General features: G+C 36.8%; 1 protein-coding gene across 1 annotated transcript in view; it reads left to right on the top strand.

The window, feature by feature from the left end:
* Positions 1 to 13,699, top strand: part of LOC103673037 (multidrug resistance-associated protein 1) — an 85,635-nt gene extending 71,936 nt beyond the window's left edge. Inside the window, exons 21-28 of the mRNA XM_008701738.2 lie at positions 597 to 796; positions 2,521 to 2,647; positions 4,247 to 4,348; positions 6,784 to 6,927; positions 9,265 to 9,423; positions 10,693 to 10,859; positions 12,040 to 12,234; positions 12,581 to 13,699. Of these exons, the coding sequence (XP_008699960.1) occupies positions 597 to 796; positions 2,521 to 2,647; positions 4,247 to 4,348; positions 6,784 to 6,927; positions 9,265 to 9,423; positions 10,693 to 10,859; positions 12,040 to 12,234; positions 12,581 to 12,707 (1,221 nt within the window). The 3' untranslated portion in view covers positions 12,708 to 13,699. The remainder of the gene's footprint in view (positions 1 to 596; positions 797 to 2,520; positions 2,648 to 4,246; positions 4,349 to 6,783; positions 6,928 to 9,264; positions 9,424 to 10,692; positions 10,860 to 12,039; positions 12,235 to 12,580) is intronic.
* Positions 13,700 to 17,625: the final 3,926 nt, after the last annotated feature.

The following is a 17,625-nucleotide window of genomic DNA, read 5'->3' as shown; positions in this document are numbered from 1 at the left end:
GAAAGGATTATCAAAGTGGAGCTTTGCCCAATTCTGTTCTAGTTACGCTGTCCAGAATTTGGGCTTTTTACTGTTCCAGGGGTGTATCAGTTTCTTAAGGCTCCTGTAACAAATTTGGTAGCTTAAAACAACAGCCATTGTATTCTTTCACATTTCTGCAGGCTAGCAGTCCAAAATCAAGGTGTAGGCAGGGTTGGCTCCTTCTGCAGCCTTTGAGGGAGAGCTGGCTTCCTGCTTCTCTCCTAACTTCTGGTGGCTGTCAGCAATCCTTGGTATTTTCTTTGGCTCATGCACACGTTACTCCAAACTCATCTTCACATGGCTTTCTCCCTGTGTCTTTGTCTTCTCTTTTTCTGTCTCCTACAAGGACACTCAGCATTGGATTTAGGGCCCACCCTAAATCCAGGATGATCTCATCTCAAGATCCTTAATGACATCTGCAAAGATTCCATTTCCACATAAGGCCATGTTCACAGGAACTGGCATTAAAACTTGAACTTCGCTTTTTGGGGTCACTCAAATGTCTTGCCATTTTCAAACCATCGAAGCAATTTCTGCTCCATCTTTCCAACTGCCTCTTTCTGTCTTTGGGTTAGAGATACTACGTGGCGAGTTCTCGGCAGATTCGACGGTTGGCAGGAGCATCCCGCTCTCCTATCATTTCACACTTTAGCGAGACTTTATCAGGAGTGTCCACTATCCGGGCATTTGGGCACGAACAGAGGTTCATCCAGCAAAACAGAGAGGTGGTGAATGAGAACTTGGTCTGTTTCTACAATAACGTAATTTCAAACAGGTAAGTCATATCCATATACCTACTTCAAGACCAGTCTCTTTTTAGATGTCTTGTGCACTACCTTTTTTTTTATTATTATTATATTATGTTAGTCACCATACAGTACATCCCCGGTTTCCGATGTAAAGCTCAATGATTCATTAGTTGCATATAACACCCAGTGCACCATGCAATATGTGCCCTCCTTACTACCCATCACCGGTCTATCCCATTCCCCCACCCCCCTCCCCTCTGAGGCCCTCAGTTTGTTTCTCATAGTCCATAGTCTCTCATGTTTCATTCCCCCTTCTGATTACCCCCCCTTTCTTTATCCCTTTCTTCCCCTACCGATCTTCCTAGTTCTTATGTTCCATAGATGAGAGAAATCATATGATAGTTGTCTTTCTCTGCTTGACTTATTTCACTTAGCATTATCTCCTCCAGTGCTGTCCATGTTGCAGCAAATGTTGAGAATTCGTTCTTTCTGATAGCTGAGTAATATTCCATTGTATATATGGACCACAACTTCTTAATCCAGTCATCTGTTGAAGGGCATCTCGGCTCCTTCCACGATTTAGCTATTGTGGACATTGCTGCTATGAACATTGGGGTGCATATGGCCCTTCTCTTCACTACGTCTGTATCTTTGGGGTAAACACCCAGTAGTGCAATGGCTGGATCATAGGGTAGCTCAATTTTTAACTTTTTAAGGGACCTCCACACTGTTTTCCAGAGTGGCTGTACCAACTTGCATTCCCACCAACAATGTAGGAGGGATCCCCTTTCTCCACATCCTCTCCAGCAATTGTTGTTTCTTGCCTTGTCTATTTTTGCCATTCGTGCACTACCTTTTAAACAGAAAGCGTGTTTTGTGATGGCATTTCATCAAATTATTTAAAAAAAGAAGAAAGCCTTAAATATTTCTAATATTTAATATACATTTAAGTTAAAATGCATCTATTTATATTCAAATAAAAACTACATGCTACTTTACATGAAAATAAGGTCCCAAGGTTTTTTTTTTTTAATATTTGTTTATTTGAGAGAGACAGAGAGAGAGAGACAGAGAGCGAATGAGGAGAGGGTCAGAAGGAGAGAATCTTTAAGCTGAGCACGGAGCCCGATGTGGGGCTCAATCCCATGACCCATGAGATCATGACCTGAGCCAAAACCAAGAGCTGGGTTCTTAATCGACTGACCCACCCAGGCGCCCCAGGTCCCAAGTTTTTGAAGGTTATATAGATGCTATTAGAATTTCTCATAATATGACTCTATGTTATATTTTGTATTTGTAGAATGTATTTTATTTGCATACAATAATTTATATTTTAAATTTGAGGTCATTGTTTCACATAAAGGAGAAAATTGAAATATTAAATGGTAGCCGGGTACATTTTAGCTTTTGGAGACTAATTTTATTATATAAAAAGGATACGTAATCAGAAAGGTGATTGATTTTCCAGTAAGATTTTAAAACATGACGCATTGTTTTAGCTGGTGTTCTTTTGTGATTTTTAATTCTAAGTTTTAAAGCAAAGTTCTGCAAAAGTAAAGTGTGTTTTTATGCAGAGGAATCCTGTAATCTGTTGTCACTGCAATGATCCTATTATGACTGAGTTCTAAGTAAGTGAGGAAAAAAAGCAAGCAGCTATTGATGTTTACATTTTCATTTCCCAGAGGAGAGTTCATACTAAGTGCACCCAAATTTTTGCATCTCAGCTGAGGAATGTTTTCCATTATTACAGGTGGCTGTCTGTTAGACTCGAATTCCTTGGCAACTTAATGGTATTCTTTGCTGCCCTGCTTGCTGTGCTGGCTGCCAATTCTATAGAGTCAGCAATAGTTGGTTTGTCCATATCCTATGCCCTAAATGTAAGTACTAATGATTCTGTGGTAGTTGATGTGTTTATAATCCAATTAATTAAACTCTCTTCTCCTTTGCCTGTCTGAATTATAGATTGTATTAACGAAGTAATGAGAAACAAATCAGGATCACCCTGGAGGCTCATTTCTTCCTCCTTGCTACTAGCAGGAGGCTGGCTCAGCAATTCTAAGTTAGCTCACAGAAAGAACAGGCTGAGTGCTAGAAGTCTCAGAAATTCCTGGGGTTGCCTAGTTACCTAGAAGTTTCCTCTTCTCCTCTCCTTATAGATGTATAGAATGTAACAGTGGTAGGGCCTCTTTCCTCTTTCCATGGCCTGTCCTTCCAGTTTGCGCAGCCTAACCAAGGCGATAATCCAAACTCTGGGGAGAATATATGCTCTGCTTCTTCTTTCCTTGTAAGTTTTTCCCTAATAAGCCTTATTTCATATTACACTGAAAAGCACCCATGGTACGAGTGTGTTTATGCCCTCTTTGTAAAGTAGAATATTCCTCAAACTACTAAAAATAATTCACGTTACTTAGAAGATAAGTCTAGATGATTTGAGTACCTACCCTTCATCCCTTATCCAAAGTGCCTTAGGCCAGTTGCATTTCAGAAATCAGAATTAAAAAAAAAAAAAAAAGAAATCAGAATTTAGGCTTATAGGGAAATATGATACACATACCGGAGTCAAGGTCTGGGGCTGAACCCCATAATCAAACTACTTGTTCTGCAGTGGAATGTGTGAAAGTTTACCCTAGGTGGGTTAAATAAAGACTCTAAAGAGCCCCATATCAGTTCTCAAGTCAGGTTGGCCATCAAATGATTTGGCACCAAACTTGAGAAAAAACTGAATTGGCAGAGTTTTTTGACTTTTAGAATAAGTTTTGAATTACAACCTATATATGTGGGTATGGTGAGAAGAAAGTATTAAAAAAAAAGAAGAAGAAGAGACGAGAGTGGTCAAAACTTAGGACAATCCTCTCTCCGATGAAAGATAGTGAGGAATGCCAAAGGTAATATTGTGCACAACTTTTTTCTCACTTGGGATGTTCCTTTCTTTCTTTCTTTCTTTCTTTCTTTCTTTCTTTCTTTCTTTCTTTCTTTCTTTCTTTCTTTCTTTCAGATTTTATTTATTTATTTGAGAGAGCGAGAGAGAGAAAGCACAAGGGGGGGTCAGGGGGAGAAGCAGACTCCCTGCTGAGTGGAGAGCCCTATGTGGGACTCGATCCTGGGACTCCAGGATCGTGAGCTGAGCCTAAGGCAGATGCTTAAGCGACTGAGCCACCCAGGCGCCCCGGGGTGTGCATTTCTTGAAGCAGATCCCATAATACTGGTGTTCATCATTCCTTAACACCAAATGGGGACTCCTTCAACATATGTTGAACTATATCTTCTGCCAAAAAACCATTATTCATGATATGAATGAATTTAATATACTTAAACACTTGTGTGTTTATGTATAAATATGCTTACTTCTAAAGTTGTTAAATACTCAAAAGAGAGAAAGTATATGAAAACCATGAAGAGTGAAACTTTATAAAGTACTGTTAACATTATGTATAAGACTAAAGAACCATTCATGAAGCTTGGGTTTTTTCCTCCAGATTACTCAATCTCTGAATTTTTGGGTGAGGAAAGCTTGTGAAATTGAAACCAATGCAGTTTCCATTGAAAGAGTTTGTGAATATGAAAATATGGATAAAGAGGTAAGCACTCCTAAATAACCAATAGATAGATGCAGGATTAAGGTATTTTAATGCACCTTGAATTGACATTTAAAAAAAATAAATTTTAAACAAAACCTGCTTTTCCAAATTCGTGTTGTAATATTCAGCATTTCAATGAAATTAAAACCCAATCTACTGTTAAGTACACCATTATTTTATATATCACTAAAATAGAAAAAATACGAGTCTCCTAAATTGCGATAGTACATAAATTATAAGATACGTTATGTTGTAAAGATTAACTATGATTACCTGTTTTTAGAAGGCACAATGATTTGTCCTCTACCAATGTAGAGTAAAATATGCAACCTAAGATTATAACTTTGTGAGGAATTTACGTTGTGAAAAGTGTCTTAGTATAGTCATGTCATAATTAAAGTCTGTGCAAATTTTAAATTAACTACATCTTTATTCTTAATACCTTCTGCTCCGTTTACTAATCATTAAAAATCTCTGTGGATGGGAAGGAGGAGGAGAATAAATCAGTCTGTTTTGTTCCCTTTAATTAATTATAATTCAGAAAGGAAAAGGGTTAGATTATTGACAGAGTATAATATTTGAGTTATCTGCATATTTTGCTCATCTGGGTTACTTCTACCCCCCAGTTCCATGAATTAACAAGACAGATGTTAAAGTTGACTTGAATTTCTGTATCTTCTTCAGTCCACCTTGTAAAGGTATCTAAATCATGAAATGTTCCTCTTTTGCTCATGACTCTCAGAAAGAGATGTCCCTCCTTCAAATAGAAAACCTGAGTTTCCGCTTATATTTTTGGTGGTATCTGTTCATGTCTTCTGTCAGACTTTGCTCCATTAACCACTTCTTTAATTTCTACATCTCTGCACCCTGACCCCCTTGCCCCTCTCAACCTATATATATGCTAAAATATTATCTTCATCCTCCAACTCCTACCTAAATTTTGAATCTTCCCCTAGATTCTTCCCCAGGTCTTATCTTCCTTTTTCACACAAATTTCATGGAAGATTAATCTACCTTTACAACCCCCAATTATCAGTATTCAGTTTGCTCAGTCTATTACCATGTGGTGACCACTATATAATTTTATTGTTTTCTCTATTTTCTAGTTTTTTGTATACTTTGTATACTATACTTTTGTATATAAACTTCTTGTTTATGTATGTATAAATTTTTAACATATATTCTTTTCATATTGGAAAAAAATGAAATATGTAAAACACATACACCCATACTGTTTTTTTTTTTAAATCGACTTCAGGGTGCCTGGGGGCTCAGTCGTTAAGTGTCTGCTTTCAGCTAAGGTCATGATCCTAGGGTCCTGGGATTGAGCCCTACACCCAGCTCCCTGCTCAGCAGGAAGCCTGCTTCTCTTTCTCCCTCTCCCTCTCCCTCTCCCCCTGCTTGTGTTCCCTCTCTCGCTGTCTCTCTCTGTCAAATAAATAAATAAAATCTTTAAAAAAAATCATCTTTATGTAATTTGATGCCGATGTGACACATATTGTTAAAAAAACTCTTGACTTGGAAGAAGTAAATTGTTCAGATAATTCTGTTTACCCTCCTGTAACCCCATTTCTCTGTACCTATGTACAAAAGAATTCTCTGACAGAGCCTATTCTTTTCTCATTCTCTTTTGGACTCTCTCTAAACAGGCTTTAAATCCCACCATTCCACTGAACCTGCCCTTGTCAAGATCACCAGTGGTCTCCGTTCAGTCCTCACTTGACCTGATCCATCCTCTGACACTGGTGATCACTCCCTCTGATGAAAACATTTCACCTCGCTGCCCAAACACCACACTCTTTTGCCTCCTGCTGTTCCTCCAACATCCCAGGCAGGCCCTTGTCTCAGGACCTCAGCATGTGCAGTTAATCATCTGCCTGGAATCCACATGGCTTGTTCTCGTATCATATCCAACCAAGACTTCCCTATCCACCCTACTTAAAATTACACCGTCAGCACTAACCTTGCCTATCTCCCATCTTCCGAAGCTTTATCACTATCTAACATTTTACATATGCTGTGTGGTTCTGTCTCTCTCTGACATCCTGTATGCTCTGTAGGGACAAGAATTTATATCTGTTTTGCTCACTAATGAATCTTCATCAATTGAAGCCCTGACTAGCATAGTAAATACTCAGTATTTGGGCAAGGAATGAATGACAAACTGTCCTCATCTCAGCTAAAATTTCAAGCAGGTTACCTTCAGCAACTTTGTAGAGTTTTAGAAGATTCTTCTTAATAATTGTATAGAAGATGGGAAGCCTTGTTACATCCAAAAACTTATTTCTAAGCTTTTCTTGTAACTAGATGAGAAGTTTTATATTGGTAATATTTAATTATTTTCAGAAGGTCATAATATCCATGAATGTTTTCTATCACTTTTGTTTATATTCATGATTTTTTTGGTGATTATTATAATATTTCTTTGTTTTAAGGCACCCTGGATAATGTCTAAAAGGCCTCCATCACAGTGGCCTGATAAAGGGATAGTGGAGTTTATTAATTATCAGGCTCGATACCGAGATGATCTTGGTTTAGCATTACAAGATATCACTTTCCAGACTCATGGTGAAGAGAAGGTACCATATATATTTCATAAATTTGACTTTCCCTTTTATCTGAATTCATTCATTGTAAGGTCAAACTATGATATGGTATTGAATGTAAGATGGTCATTGTTCAAATTTCATATAAGAGTTATAAACTCATGTGGTTGGTGTGTACAGAAAAAGGTTTTCCTCTTTAAAAAAAGTATTTTTAAATTGTGCATACTATATTATGAAGTATAATTTTAGTATACTTTATTTTTTCAGCTTTATTGAGTTATAATTAACAAGTAAATATTGCATATATTTAAAGTGTACAACGTGATGGCTTGATATATATACATATATATGGGTGTATGTGTGTGTGTATATTTATATATATATATTATATATATAAAAGATTACCACAATCAAATTAACACATCCATCACTTCATATAGTTACAAGGTTTTTTGTTTTTGTTTTGTTTTAATTTTTTTTGGATGTGGTAGGAACACTGAAGATCAACTATCTCAGCAAATTTCAAGTATATAATACAGTACTATTAACTATAGTCACCTCACTGTACTTTAGATCCCCAGAACACATTCTTCTTATTTATCTGAAAGTTCATTTCCTTTGACCAGCATCTTCCCATTCTCCCCACCCCTCAGTCCCTGGTAACCACCGTTTACTCTGTGCTTTTGAGTTTGACTTTTTTAGATTCTGAATATAAGGAAGATCTTACAGTATTTATCTTTCTTCATCTGGTTTATTCCACTTAGCATAATGTCCACCAGGGTCATCTATGTTGTCACAAATGGCAGGATTTCCATCCTTTTTATGGCTGAATCATTCTGGTGTATATGTATATATGTATACATTTTCATTATCCATTCTTCTATGGACAGACACTTTGGTTGTTTCCACATCCTGGCTATCGTGAATATGAACACGGGAGTGCAGATTTCTCTTCAGGATACTAATTTCATTTCCTTTGGATATATTCCCAGTAGTAGTATACTTTATTTTTACTTCCTCTATTAAGTAAAGAGCAATCGTTTTATTAGACAATAAAATCAAGTTACCTAAAATACAGTAAATCCAAAGGAGAGAATATTTGTGTAGTCATTGACATCATGTTTTCCAGGATTATTAGTGGGAAGAGAAAATACTTGAGATGTAATTTGATTACTAAAAGCTATATATGAAACTGTTTATAGTGTATCAGTTTTCTGTTTTAAAAAAGCAGACAGGTAGACTACGTTAGCAAAAATCCTAGAACGGTTGTAAAACGTAAATCGTGGTTCTCTTCAGGTGACAGGATTATAAATAATTTCTACTACTATAGTTTTTTCCGCATTTTCCAGAATGTCTTATGAAAACATATTATTTCCTTAGAAACATTTTACAAGAAAATAAAAGTAAAAAATGAGGAAAAAAATTGACAACAATGTCCCACTTTTCTTTCTTAAAGACCTGGCTTTTATATATAAACCCCAAACATCTCTTTTTCTAACCCTCTGAACCATGTCCACTGTAGTAATACCAAGGACAAAAAATGTCTTTGGAACAAAGAAAGTCATTGTGGAATTTTGATTCTCCCATTTAATTCAACAGATTCTTGATATTTCTAGTATAGTGTGTCAGATTTAAGATTTAAGATTTAAGATCTTTTATGAGAACAAATCAGCCCCCTTAAAGTTTTCTGTGCCTAATGTTCCCATTAAAACTGAGACACAAATCAACACCCAGAGGGATTGCTTTAATCCTCATGGTCAAAGGAATATGTGCAATCACTTGATATTTATGACAAATTGATTATTTTGTCCAGGAATCCAAGATCCTCAGATGTTACCCATAGCCGTCCTCAATAGTTTTAATGCCAGAGTTGTTTTGATACACCAAGGAAATTTGTAGACATTCCTTTGGATTTTCTATCCTTCTGGCAAAGGGTTCCTTCCCCTTTGTTTGTTTGTTAGTTTGTTTTATTTGGGGAAGGAGGGTAGAGAATCCTCATTTTGAAAGTCCCAAGAAAACCACCCCATTATCAGTCATCTTTGGCCACATTCTGAATAGCTAGTCTCAGGACGGTTCAGGAGTGATCTGCTCTTCTTGGTGCTGCTGGTATTCTCTAGTCAGGTGGTTATTAAATTACTCAAAGGTAGAGAAAACTCACATACTAACCTGAGTCTTTCCAGTGAGTAATGGGTATTTGGATAAAGACTGATCCTTAGAAGTCACATTACATCTTCCATGCCAGGCAGGGTTGTTCTGTTTGGCAAAATTCAATCCCGCTGACCTGACACCTAATGTATTTGGTGTCAGTGCAAAGGCCCCAGTCCCTTACAAAAAGCACAGTGCAAATGCTTTATGATCATTTCATTACAGATTGGAATTGTGGGACGGACTGGAGCAGGCAAATCAACACTTTCAAATTGTCTATTTAGAATTGTGGAAAGATCAGGAGGCAAAATTATTATCGATGGTATTGACATATCAACTATTGGACTTCATGACCTTCGGGGCAAACTTAATATTATTCCACAGGTAAAGCCTGCTTTGTCAGTAGACTTTCTTAACTCCCTTTAGGTGATCTTTTTTTTTTCTTTAAATGTCTTCCTTCCAAGCAACTAAATTCATTTTTAGAAGCCAGAGCATTTAAATGTGTTATGAAAAATCACTACATAACTGAATCCTATTAAACACTCTTACTCTAAAACAGTCTTTCTAAATGCATTTATCCATTTGAAAAACTGATATGTTGCTTTACAAGTTTCCTTCATAATAGTAAATGCAAATAAAATTTGAATGAAGAGATCAGACTGAAATGCATTGGTATTTTTTGGAAGAAAAAAATTACTGAGGCTTTTGCCTAATAGGTAGAACGAGTGTAGAATTTTGCCCCTTTGATTTGAAGTTTAAAAACATTTTAAAAGATGAAAAGAACAATAATTCAGTTAGATCATTTTTTCAAGTCCTTTGATTTGTCTATCTGTGGCATCAAAGGAACCTGATCATTAACAAATATGCAAATTGGCTCAAGAATATTTATCTACAGTCAAAGATGACTTGTTCAGTTGAGTTTGAGAGATTTAAGCTGAGCATTTATGAGATATCTTTGTATTACCTTCTAAAAATATCTTAAAATATAATCTCTTTTCAATATTGTTTAGAAATACACTTTTATTCATGAATTTACTTCAAAAGCAAATGTGAATGGAATTCTGGCAGAGAAAAAATTTAATGAAGAAGAGAGATATTAGTCATTCCTCTCTTATAAGTAAATACAGGTGTAGTAAAATACAGTTTCACCAGGCATGTTGGTATATTGGAAAGAGCGTGGACTTTTCCTATTCAAATTCTAGTCAACCACTTACCTTCTGTGTGGCTTTGAACAAGAGCTCTTTGGACCTGAGCTGACCCTCCAGTTCAGTCTCTGGGAAATGGGGATATTGACTTCCATCTTTCTGAGTTGGTATGCTGATTGATAATATTATATACATACTATAGTTTGCATTTATTCTATTCTATGTTATTGTCTCTGACTAAATGGTAGCTACCATCATCATTATTATTGTAATTGGTGTTGACATTGTTAATGAGAAGGAGAAAGATGATCAGGAAATGTATAATGATTTAATTCACTTACAGCTTATCCTGATTCTCTTCTGCTTTTGTTTTCAATATAAAATGAATTTTATAACTATTTAGGTTTGATTGTTTTGCTTTTTCTTTATTTTCTGAATCTGATTTTTAAAAAAATGTGTATGTGCCTCATGTGACAGTAAGATTACTGGTGACAATTTTGTCCTCTAGGATCCTGTTTTATTTTCTGGTACCCTTCAAATGAACCTGGATCCCTTAGACAAGTATTCTGACAGTGAGCTGTGGGAAGTGCTAGAACTGTGTCACTTAAAAGAGTTTGTGCAGTCCCTTCCCAAGAAGCTGCTTCATGAGATTTCAGAGGGAGGTGAAAACCTCAGGTAAGCTGCTAAGAGCACAGCTTGGCCAAGTTACTCATTCCAAGGCTCCTTAGAAACTCTGAGTTAGACTCAAAGAGAAGTTGCTCCTGAATCACCCAGGACCTCCTTTGGTCTGTGCAAAGCACACGATTGCTGATTCCTTCTAGGGAAGAGGGACAAAGAATATAATGGTAACCATTGGCTGGGAAACTGCTGGTGAAGGAAAGAAAGGGGAAAAAAGAGGGGCGCCTGGGTGGCACAGCGGTTAAGCGTCTGCCTTCGGCTCAGGGTGTGATCCCGGCGTTACGGGATCGAGTCCCACATCGGGCTCTTCCGCTATGAGCCTGCTTCTACCTCTCCCACTCCCCCTGCTTGTGTTCCCTCTCTCGCTGGCTGTCTCTATCCTGTCGAATAAATAAATAAAATCTTTAAAAAAAAAAAAAAAAAAAAGAAAGGGGAAAAAAGGAACAATACAGTATGAAAAGTCACTATTTAATTGACTCTTCTTTTGTAAAGACTCCTATTTGAATAGCTTTCTTCCTTAAGAATGTAATAAATGGCTCCTTTTTCCTTCGTGGCTGTTTGATACCCAATGACAGTCCCTTTCACCTGACCAGAGACCCAAGGAAAGTGAGCTAGATCCCCTCAAGCCCTGCACTGCATGACTCGGTCTCTCTGACTGCTCTCCCTATCTCTCTCTGTTTCTGCCGCATTGGCCTCCTTGCTGTTTCATGAATATGCCAGGCCAGCTCTTGCCTGCCTCAGGGATTTGGCATCTGCTGTTCCCTTTGTCAAGAAGAAGTTTCCACTGGAAATCTGCATGGCTCACTGTCCCCTTCCTAAGGGTCTTGAATTTAAAGGCAACACCCTCAGTCCACTGAGGGTTTCTTTGGCAGGCCCATCTAAAATGTCCACCCCACGCCCACACTCTATACCCTCCCCTTCTGTGTGCTTGAATTCTTCTTATTACTATGCATTTTACTCACATATCATGTTTATTTTTTTCTGTCTTCCCACGACAATGTAAACTCCACGTAGAGATTTTTGTCCCTTTTGACAAAATAAATATTTCTTGAGTAAAAGAATGAATGAAAGTGTGGCTTAGAAAGAGAGTGAGTAGTGATATAATCAGAATTTGAGAACAGGAAGTGTGTAACCATAGAGGCCACTGTAGAAATTATTTTACTATTTTTTTTAACAGCGTTGGACAAAGGCAGCTTGTCTGTCTTGCTCGTGCTTTGCTTCGAAAAACAAAAATCCTCATTTTGGATGAGGCAACAGCCTCCATTGATTTTGAGACTGATAATTTGGTGCAGACCACAATCAGGAAAGAGTTCTCTGACTGCACCATCCTGACGATTGCTCATAGACTGCACTCTATCATCGATTCAGATAGGTAAGCTTTATTTGGTTTCAGAAATAAAACACATCTATGTATCTCTCTACAGTGATAGCCACTGAATATACCAAACATACTAATTGCCGCTAATAAAGGATTGTATCCATGCTGACAGATAGAAAATTTTCCTGAATAGTAGGAAACATATTTTCCAAACAATTAGAAGAATATGTTAATGCTAAAAAAATATTAGAAAACTGGATATACTTCTTGAGTTCAATAGTACCCATATTTTGTAGTGACATAACTCACATGGTAATCTACGTTTTACATCAGCAAGAAAAATAAAGATAAACCGGAAAACTGATTTAGGTTACCTGACTGGATTCTTTTTGCATTGCAGGGTACTTGTTCTAGACTCTGGAAGGATTACAGAATTTGAAACACCACAGAATTTGATATGCCAGAAAGGACTTTTCTTTCAAATGCTAACAGAAGCTGGAATAACACAAGACTCAGTGACAAAATAATAAGTACTTTTAGCTATAGATTGATTATACTGAATAAAAAATAGATTAATATCTTTAAAAATAACAACGGGGAGAACTGCACAAAGGCAGGCCTCTGGCTACATGTTGGCATAAATACCAAAAAGCATCAGTGTTCCAACTATCCTGGGCTGCACCCAGTCTTCTCTCTTTCACTCATGCCTTCTGGAATATCTATCTGCCTTCTCCGTATTGCCCAAAGTGCTACGTGCCATGTATCCTTTAAGTCTCTGACTTCGTTCAGGGGTCACCTTCTCCGTGAAGTGTCCCTTGATTTCTCCTCTGCTCTCCAGTCCGATCTAGTTATCCCTTTCTGTACTCTCACCATCCCCGTGTGCATACAGGTTTCATGGCAGGGACCATAGTCTATTGTCATTATTTTAGTCTGCCTTCCCATTAAAGCTACTTGAAGGCAAGTAGCCAGTGTCGGTCATCTTTGTACGTTAAGTTCCTAGCATAGTGATTTTCATCTAGTTGATACCCAGCCAATGTTTGAAGAATTAACGACGTAGCATTTTTGAGTAATATAATACAGGGATTTATAGACAGACATAATATGTGTTGAGCCACTGTACAGTATATAAAATGATGGGGGAATCACAGAAAAAATCTTAGGAGTACTCAGTAGCTTTTTGGAAATTGTAATTATATATTAACTGAATTTTGTGGTGTACTTCATTTAAAAATAATATTTTATAATATTTTTTACTATTGACTTTGAGTAAAAAACAATACTTTCTATGCAACATTCTTTTTTGGGCTGGATTAACCTCTATGACTTATGTATCAGATAGTATGCATTCACAAGAAGATTCTTGACTTGCAATACTAATCATATTTTGAAGGACTTTTTAATTGAGTAGTTTTATGTAATAGAAGCAATATTATTTCTTGAATTGCCCTTCAAATTTTAGGTGTTCAAATTTTAATGCTATTTTCCTCTTAAGATGGTCTTAATAAAATATTTTAACATGTTCTTGAAGACCTAGCAACTATTTCTTTTATTTACCTTTTCTCCTTCCTGTGCACAACCACGTACGACCTCGCTTCATCCCCTACAGGTATTTATGAAAAGTTGCCTTAGGTTATAAAACCTTATATTATCTAAAGCCTCCTGCCATTAGAACGTAAGCCACTAGAAGTGTTATCCTGTCTTTACAGTCCCTGAAGTGCCCATCAGTGTTTTGCACTCAGTAAACAATGAATAAATATCTGTTGAATTCCATTAAGAAAGAGATCTAGACTCCAACAAATGGTGCTGAGAAAGTAGGACGCCTACCTGCAAAAGAATGAAACTGGACCACGTTCTTACACTGTACACAAAAATAAACTCTAAGTGGATTTTCAAAAAGACCTAAATGTGAGACCTGAAACTGTAAAACTTCTAGAATAAAACATAGTAATTTCTTTAACATTGGCCTACCAACATTTTTCTAGATACATCTCCTCAGGCAGGGAAACAAAAGCAAAAATAAATTGTTGGGCCTATATCAAAATAAAAAGCCTCTGCACAGTGAAGGAAGCCATCAACGAAATGACACAGCAACCTACTGAATGGAAGAAGATATTTGCAAATGATAGATCTGATAAGGGTTACTATCCAAAATACATAAAGAATTTTTATAACTCAACAGTCAGATCAAGTAATCCAATTAAAAAGGGGCAGAGGACCTAAATAGACATTTTCCCAAAAAGGACATAGACGTGGCCAACAGACACATGAAAAGAGACTCAACATCACTCACCATCAGGGAAATGCAAATCAAAACTACAGCGTGATATCACCTCACATCTGTCAGAATGGTGAACATCAAAAGGACAAGAAATAATGAGTGTTGGCAAGCATGTGGAGAAAAAGGAAACTTATGCACTGTTGGTGGGAATGCAAATTGGTATAGCCACTGTGGAAAACAGAATGTAGTTTCCTCAAAAAATTAAAAATAGAATTACCATATCACCCAGTAATTCTGCTACTAGGTATTTACCCAAAAAACCTGAAAATGCTAATTTGAAAAGATACATGCACTCCAATGTTTATTGTAGTACATATTCTTCCAGTGTTTTCATTATCAATAGCCAAGATATAGAAGCAACCCAAGTGTCCATTGATAGATGAATGGATAAAGAAGATACATATAATGGAATATCACCAGCCATAAAAAAAGTGAGACTTTCCCATGTGCAACAACATGGCTGGGTGTAGAGGGTATAATAGTGAAAGAAGAAGAGTCAGAAAAGGATAAAGACCATATGATTTCACTCATATGTTGACATTAAGAAATAAAACAAAGATGAGAAGATAAAAACCCCCCAAAAAACCAGACTCAAATACAGAGAACAAACTGGTGGTTGCCAGAGGGAAGATGGGTGGGGGGATGGCTGAAATAGGTGCAGGGGATTAAGAGTACACTTATTGTGATGAGCACGGAGTCATGTAGAGCATTATTGAATCATTATACTGTACACTTCGGGATAACTGGAGATTAAAATAAGATGGAGTCCCGAGTGGTATGCAATATGGTATCCTATTATTATCAGGTTATTATGTCACTTGAGAAGACAGCAGTCAGGACGGATCTAGTTCCTTCTAGTTTTCCTAATTCGCATCTTGCTAGCTGTCATTTTCCAAGCAAGTGGGCCACCTGTAGAATACTGAAATCAAGACTTATGGCTATACTGTAAGCTACATTTCTCTAAATGTGCTTACGGAGATGAAGAGTATCTAGGGAACTCATGGGGCTGCTCTGTGGCTGAATTAATAAGGTAATGGGTATGAACTGAGGAAAGGCTGCCTGGCTTCTCTGGATGATCGCTGACGAGGTAACCAGAGTTGCTCGCTTGTTATTTTTATAGATTGACCAGTCTGAGCCCAGAGTTAGTTATATAGTTGATCAAAGATAGGAGTCTTTTGTTTATCTCCTGAGCGTGGCACAAAGAGCAAAATAAAAATGAATGGATATAGGAGTGAAATGTAAAAATGGGTCATAACTTGAGAAATATTTGTGATGTTTATTTTAAAAATCTGAAAGATTGGAAAAAATATTTGCTCCACAATGTTTAGAAAGAAAATAAAGCACATGCACTGTTTTGTGTGCACCAAGGGAAGTGATATACGATCAATTTTTGAATTCATGCTTCAAAAATGTAACTCATCATTAATATACTTATGAATGATTATTGGTTTATTGCCAATATATGCAGTAGACAACATCATGTGGTGATCAGAGAGTAAGGCTGAAATAAATGACTTGGAACGAGTGACAGTGGAGTACAAACAGGAACTAGGTATACATATTGATGACACTTCAGTCACCACTAATTCCCTCTGAACATCTGCTTTTTGCTTTCTGTTCTGAGCCTTTGTGCAAGTCTCCAGGTAATACAGAACAGCCATCTGCTTTCCCTGTATTACCATATCAATTACAGAGGTAATGGATATGAATTAATGTTGACCATGATGTGGAAAGTCCTGTTGTTTCATATATTTTGTCTGATTATTTAGTCAAATGAGTTCCTTCTTACTGCGTCTTGGCCAGAAACGGAAGTCCAACAAATGATACTTGGACCAAATGTTTAAGCACATAGTAAGGGCCATAAGTTTAAAAGCAGAAGGAAGAAGAGAAGGAAAACAAAGAAAGAAGGGTAAACAATTAAAGGATTTATTTTAATTTTTTATTTTTTTAAGTAACTTCTATGCCTGACATGGGCTCAAACTCAGCCTTGAGATCGAGAGTTGTATGCCCTACCAACTGAGCCAGCCAGGCAGCCCTTATGGGGTTTATTTTTCTTAAGCAGAAAGAAGTCTCAAGGTAGAGAGGACAAAGTTGGCCAGCGTGGTTCCATAACACCACCAGGCTACTCTGTCTTTTGCTCGAACATCATCCATAGCACATCTTGGTTGGTAGTTGCAAAAACCCATTGCTTTATCTCCAGCATTGTGTCTGCACTGCAAGAAGAAAGCAATGGTGAGAAACAAGACATTTAATAGCACAAATATGTAAACTTAAAAAAAAAAAGCCTGTGGAGTTTCTATCTAGTGACTTATGCTTACCTCTCAGTGGTCAGAATTGTATCACTAGCCACCCCTAGCTGCAAAGGAAGCTGGGAAAGTTTTTAACGCAATGGATGTTGCTGTAAACAACACGAGAATAGAAAAGATACTGCAATAGCGGTTAGTAGGTTCTTCCATAACTACTTTTTGCCACAAAGTCTTTTTCAATTAGAACTTCCCTCAGCAAAATTACCTTAGTTTAGCCAACTGGGAGACAGAGGAAGAGTAGTGATTACAACTACTAACTGAGATTCAATTTCCAATTTCCAATACTATGTAGGCCATGCTAGACGATTTAAGGGGAATGGATGTACTCTTAACAGGAGAAATGTATGTGTGTTTATGTGATATACATGTTAATAAAGTTACAAGGAGGTCTTTTAGGTAAGCCAAATGATAGTTAACTCAATGAGGTGTAAAACAAACAGCATTTGCTCTTGCTTTGACATCCAAATAATGTCTATTAATTCATATTATAAATTAAATAAATGCTTTACCAAGGAAAATTTATTTTCTTTCATACTTCATCAGGAGCATTTTCAATAACTTGCAGAAACTTGAGAACAATAGAATCAGGGTCTTGAGAATCTTAGGCAAAATAATAACCTATTTTATTGTGGCATTTTCTTACAATCCTACATAAATTGGCAAGTCACTGAACTTCTTTGCTTACTTCCTTATCTTTCTACTATAGCCATTTGTAATATCGAGTACTTTCTTTTCACTAGGTACTCACAAAAACCCATAAATTAGTCAGAAATGTAAAGGATTAAATAGTAATATCAAAATCTTTAATTTTTATATTATCTGCTAAATAAGAAGTCTTTCATGGATAACATCCAGTAGTTT

The sequence above is a fragment of the Ursus maritimus genome, unplaced genomic scaffold, assembly GCF_017311325.1.
Source record: "Ursus maritimus isolate PB19 unplaced genomic scaffold, ASM1731132v1 scaffold_4, whole genome shotgun sequence".
NCBI lineage: Eukaryota > Metazoa > Chordata > Mammalia > Carnivora > Ursidae > Ursus > Ursus maritimus.
Note: the sequence above shows the minus strand (reverse complement) of the source record. Positions and strands in the feature narration are given on the sequence as shown.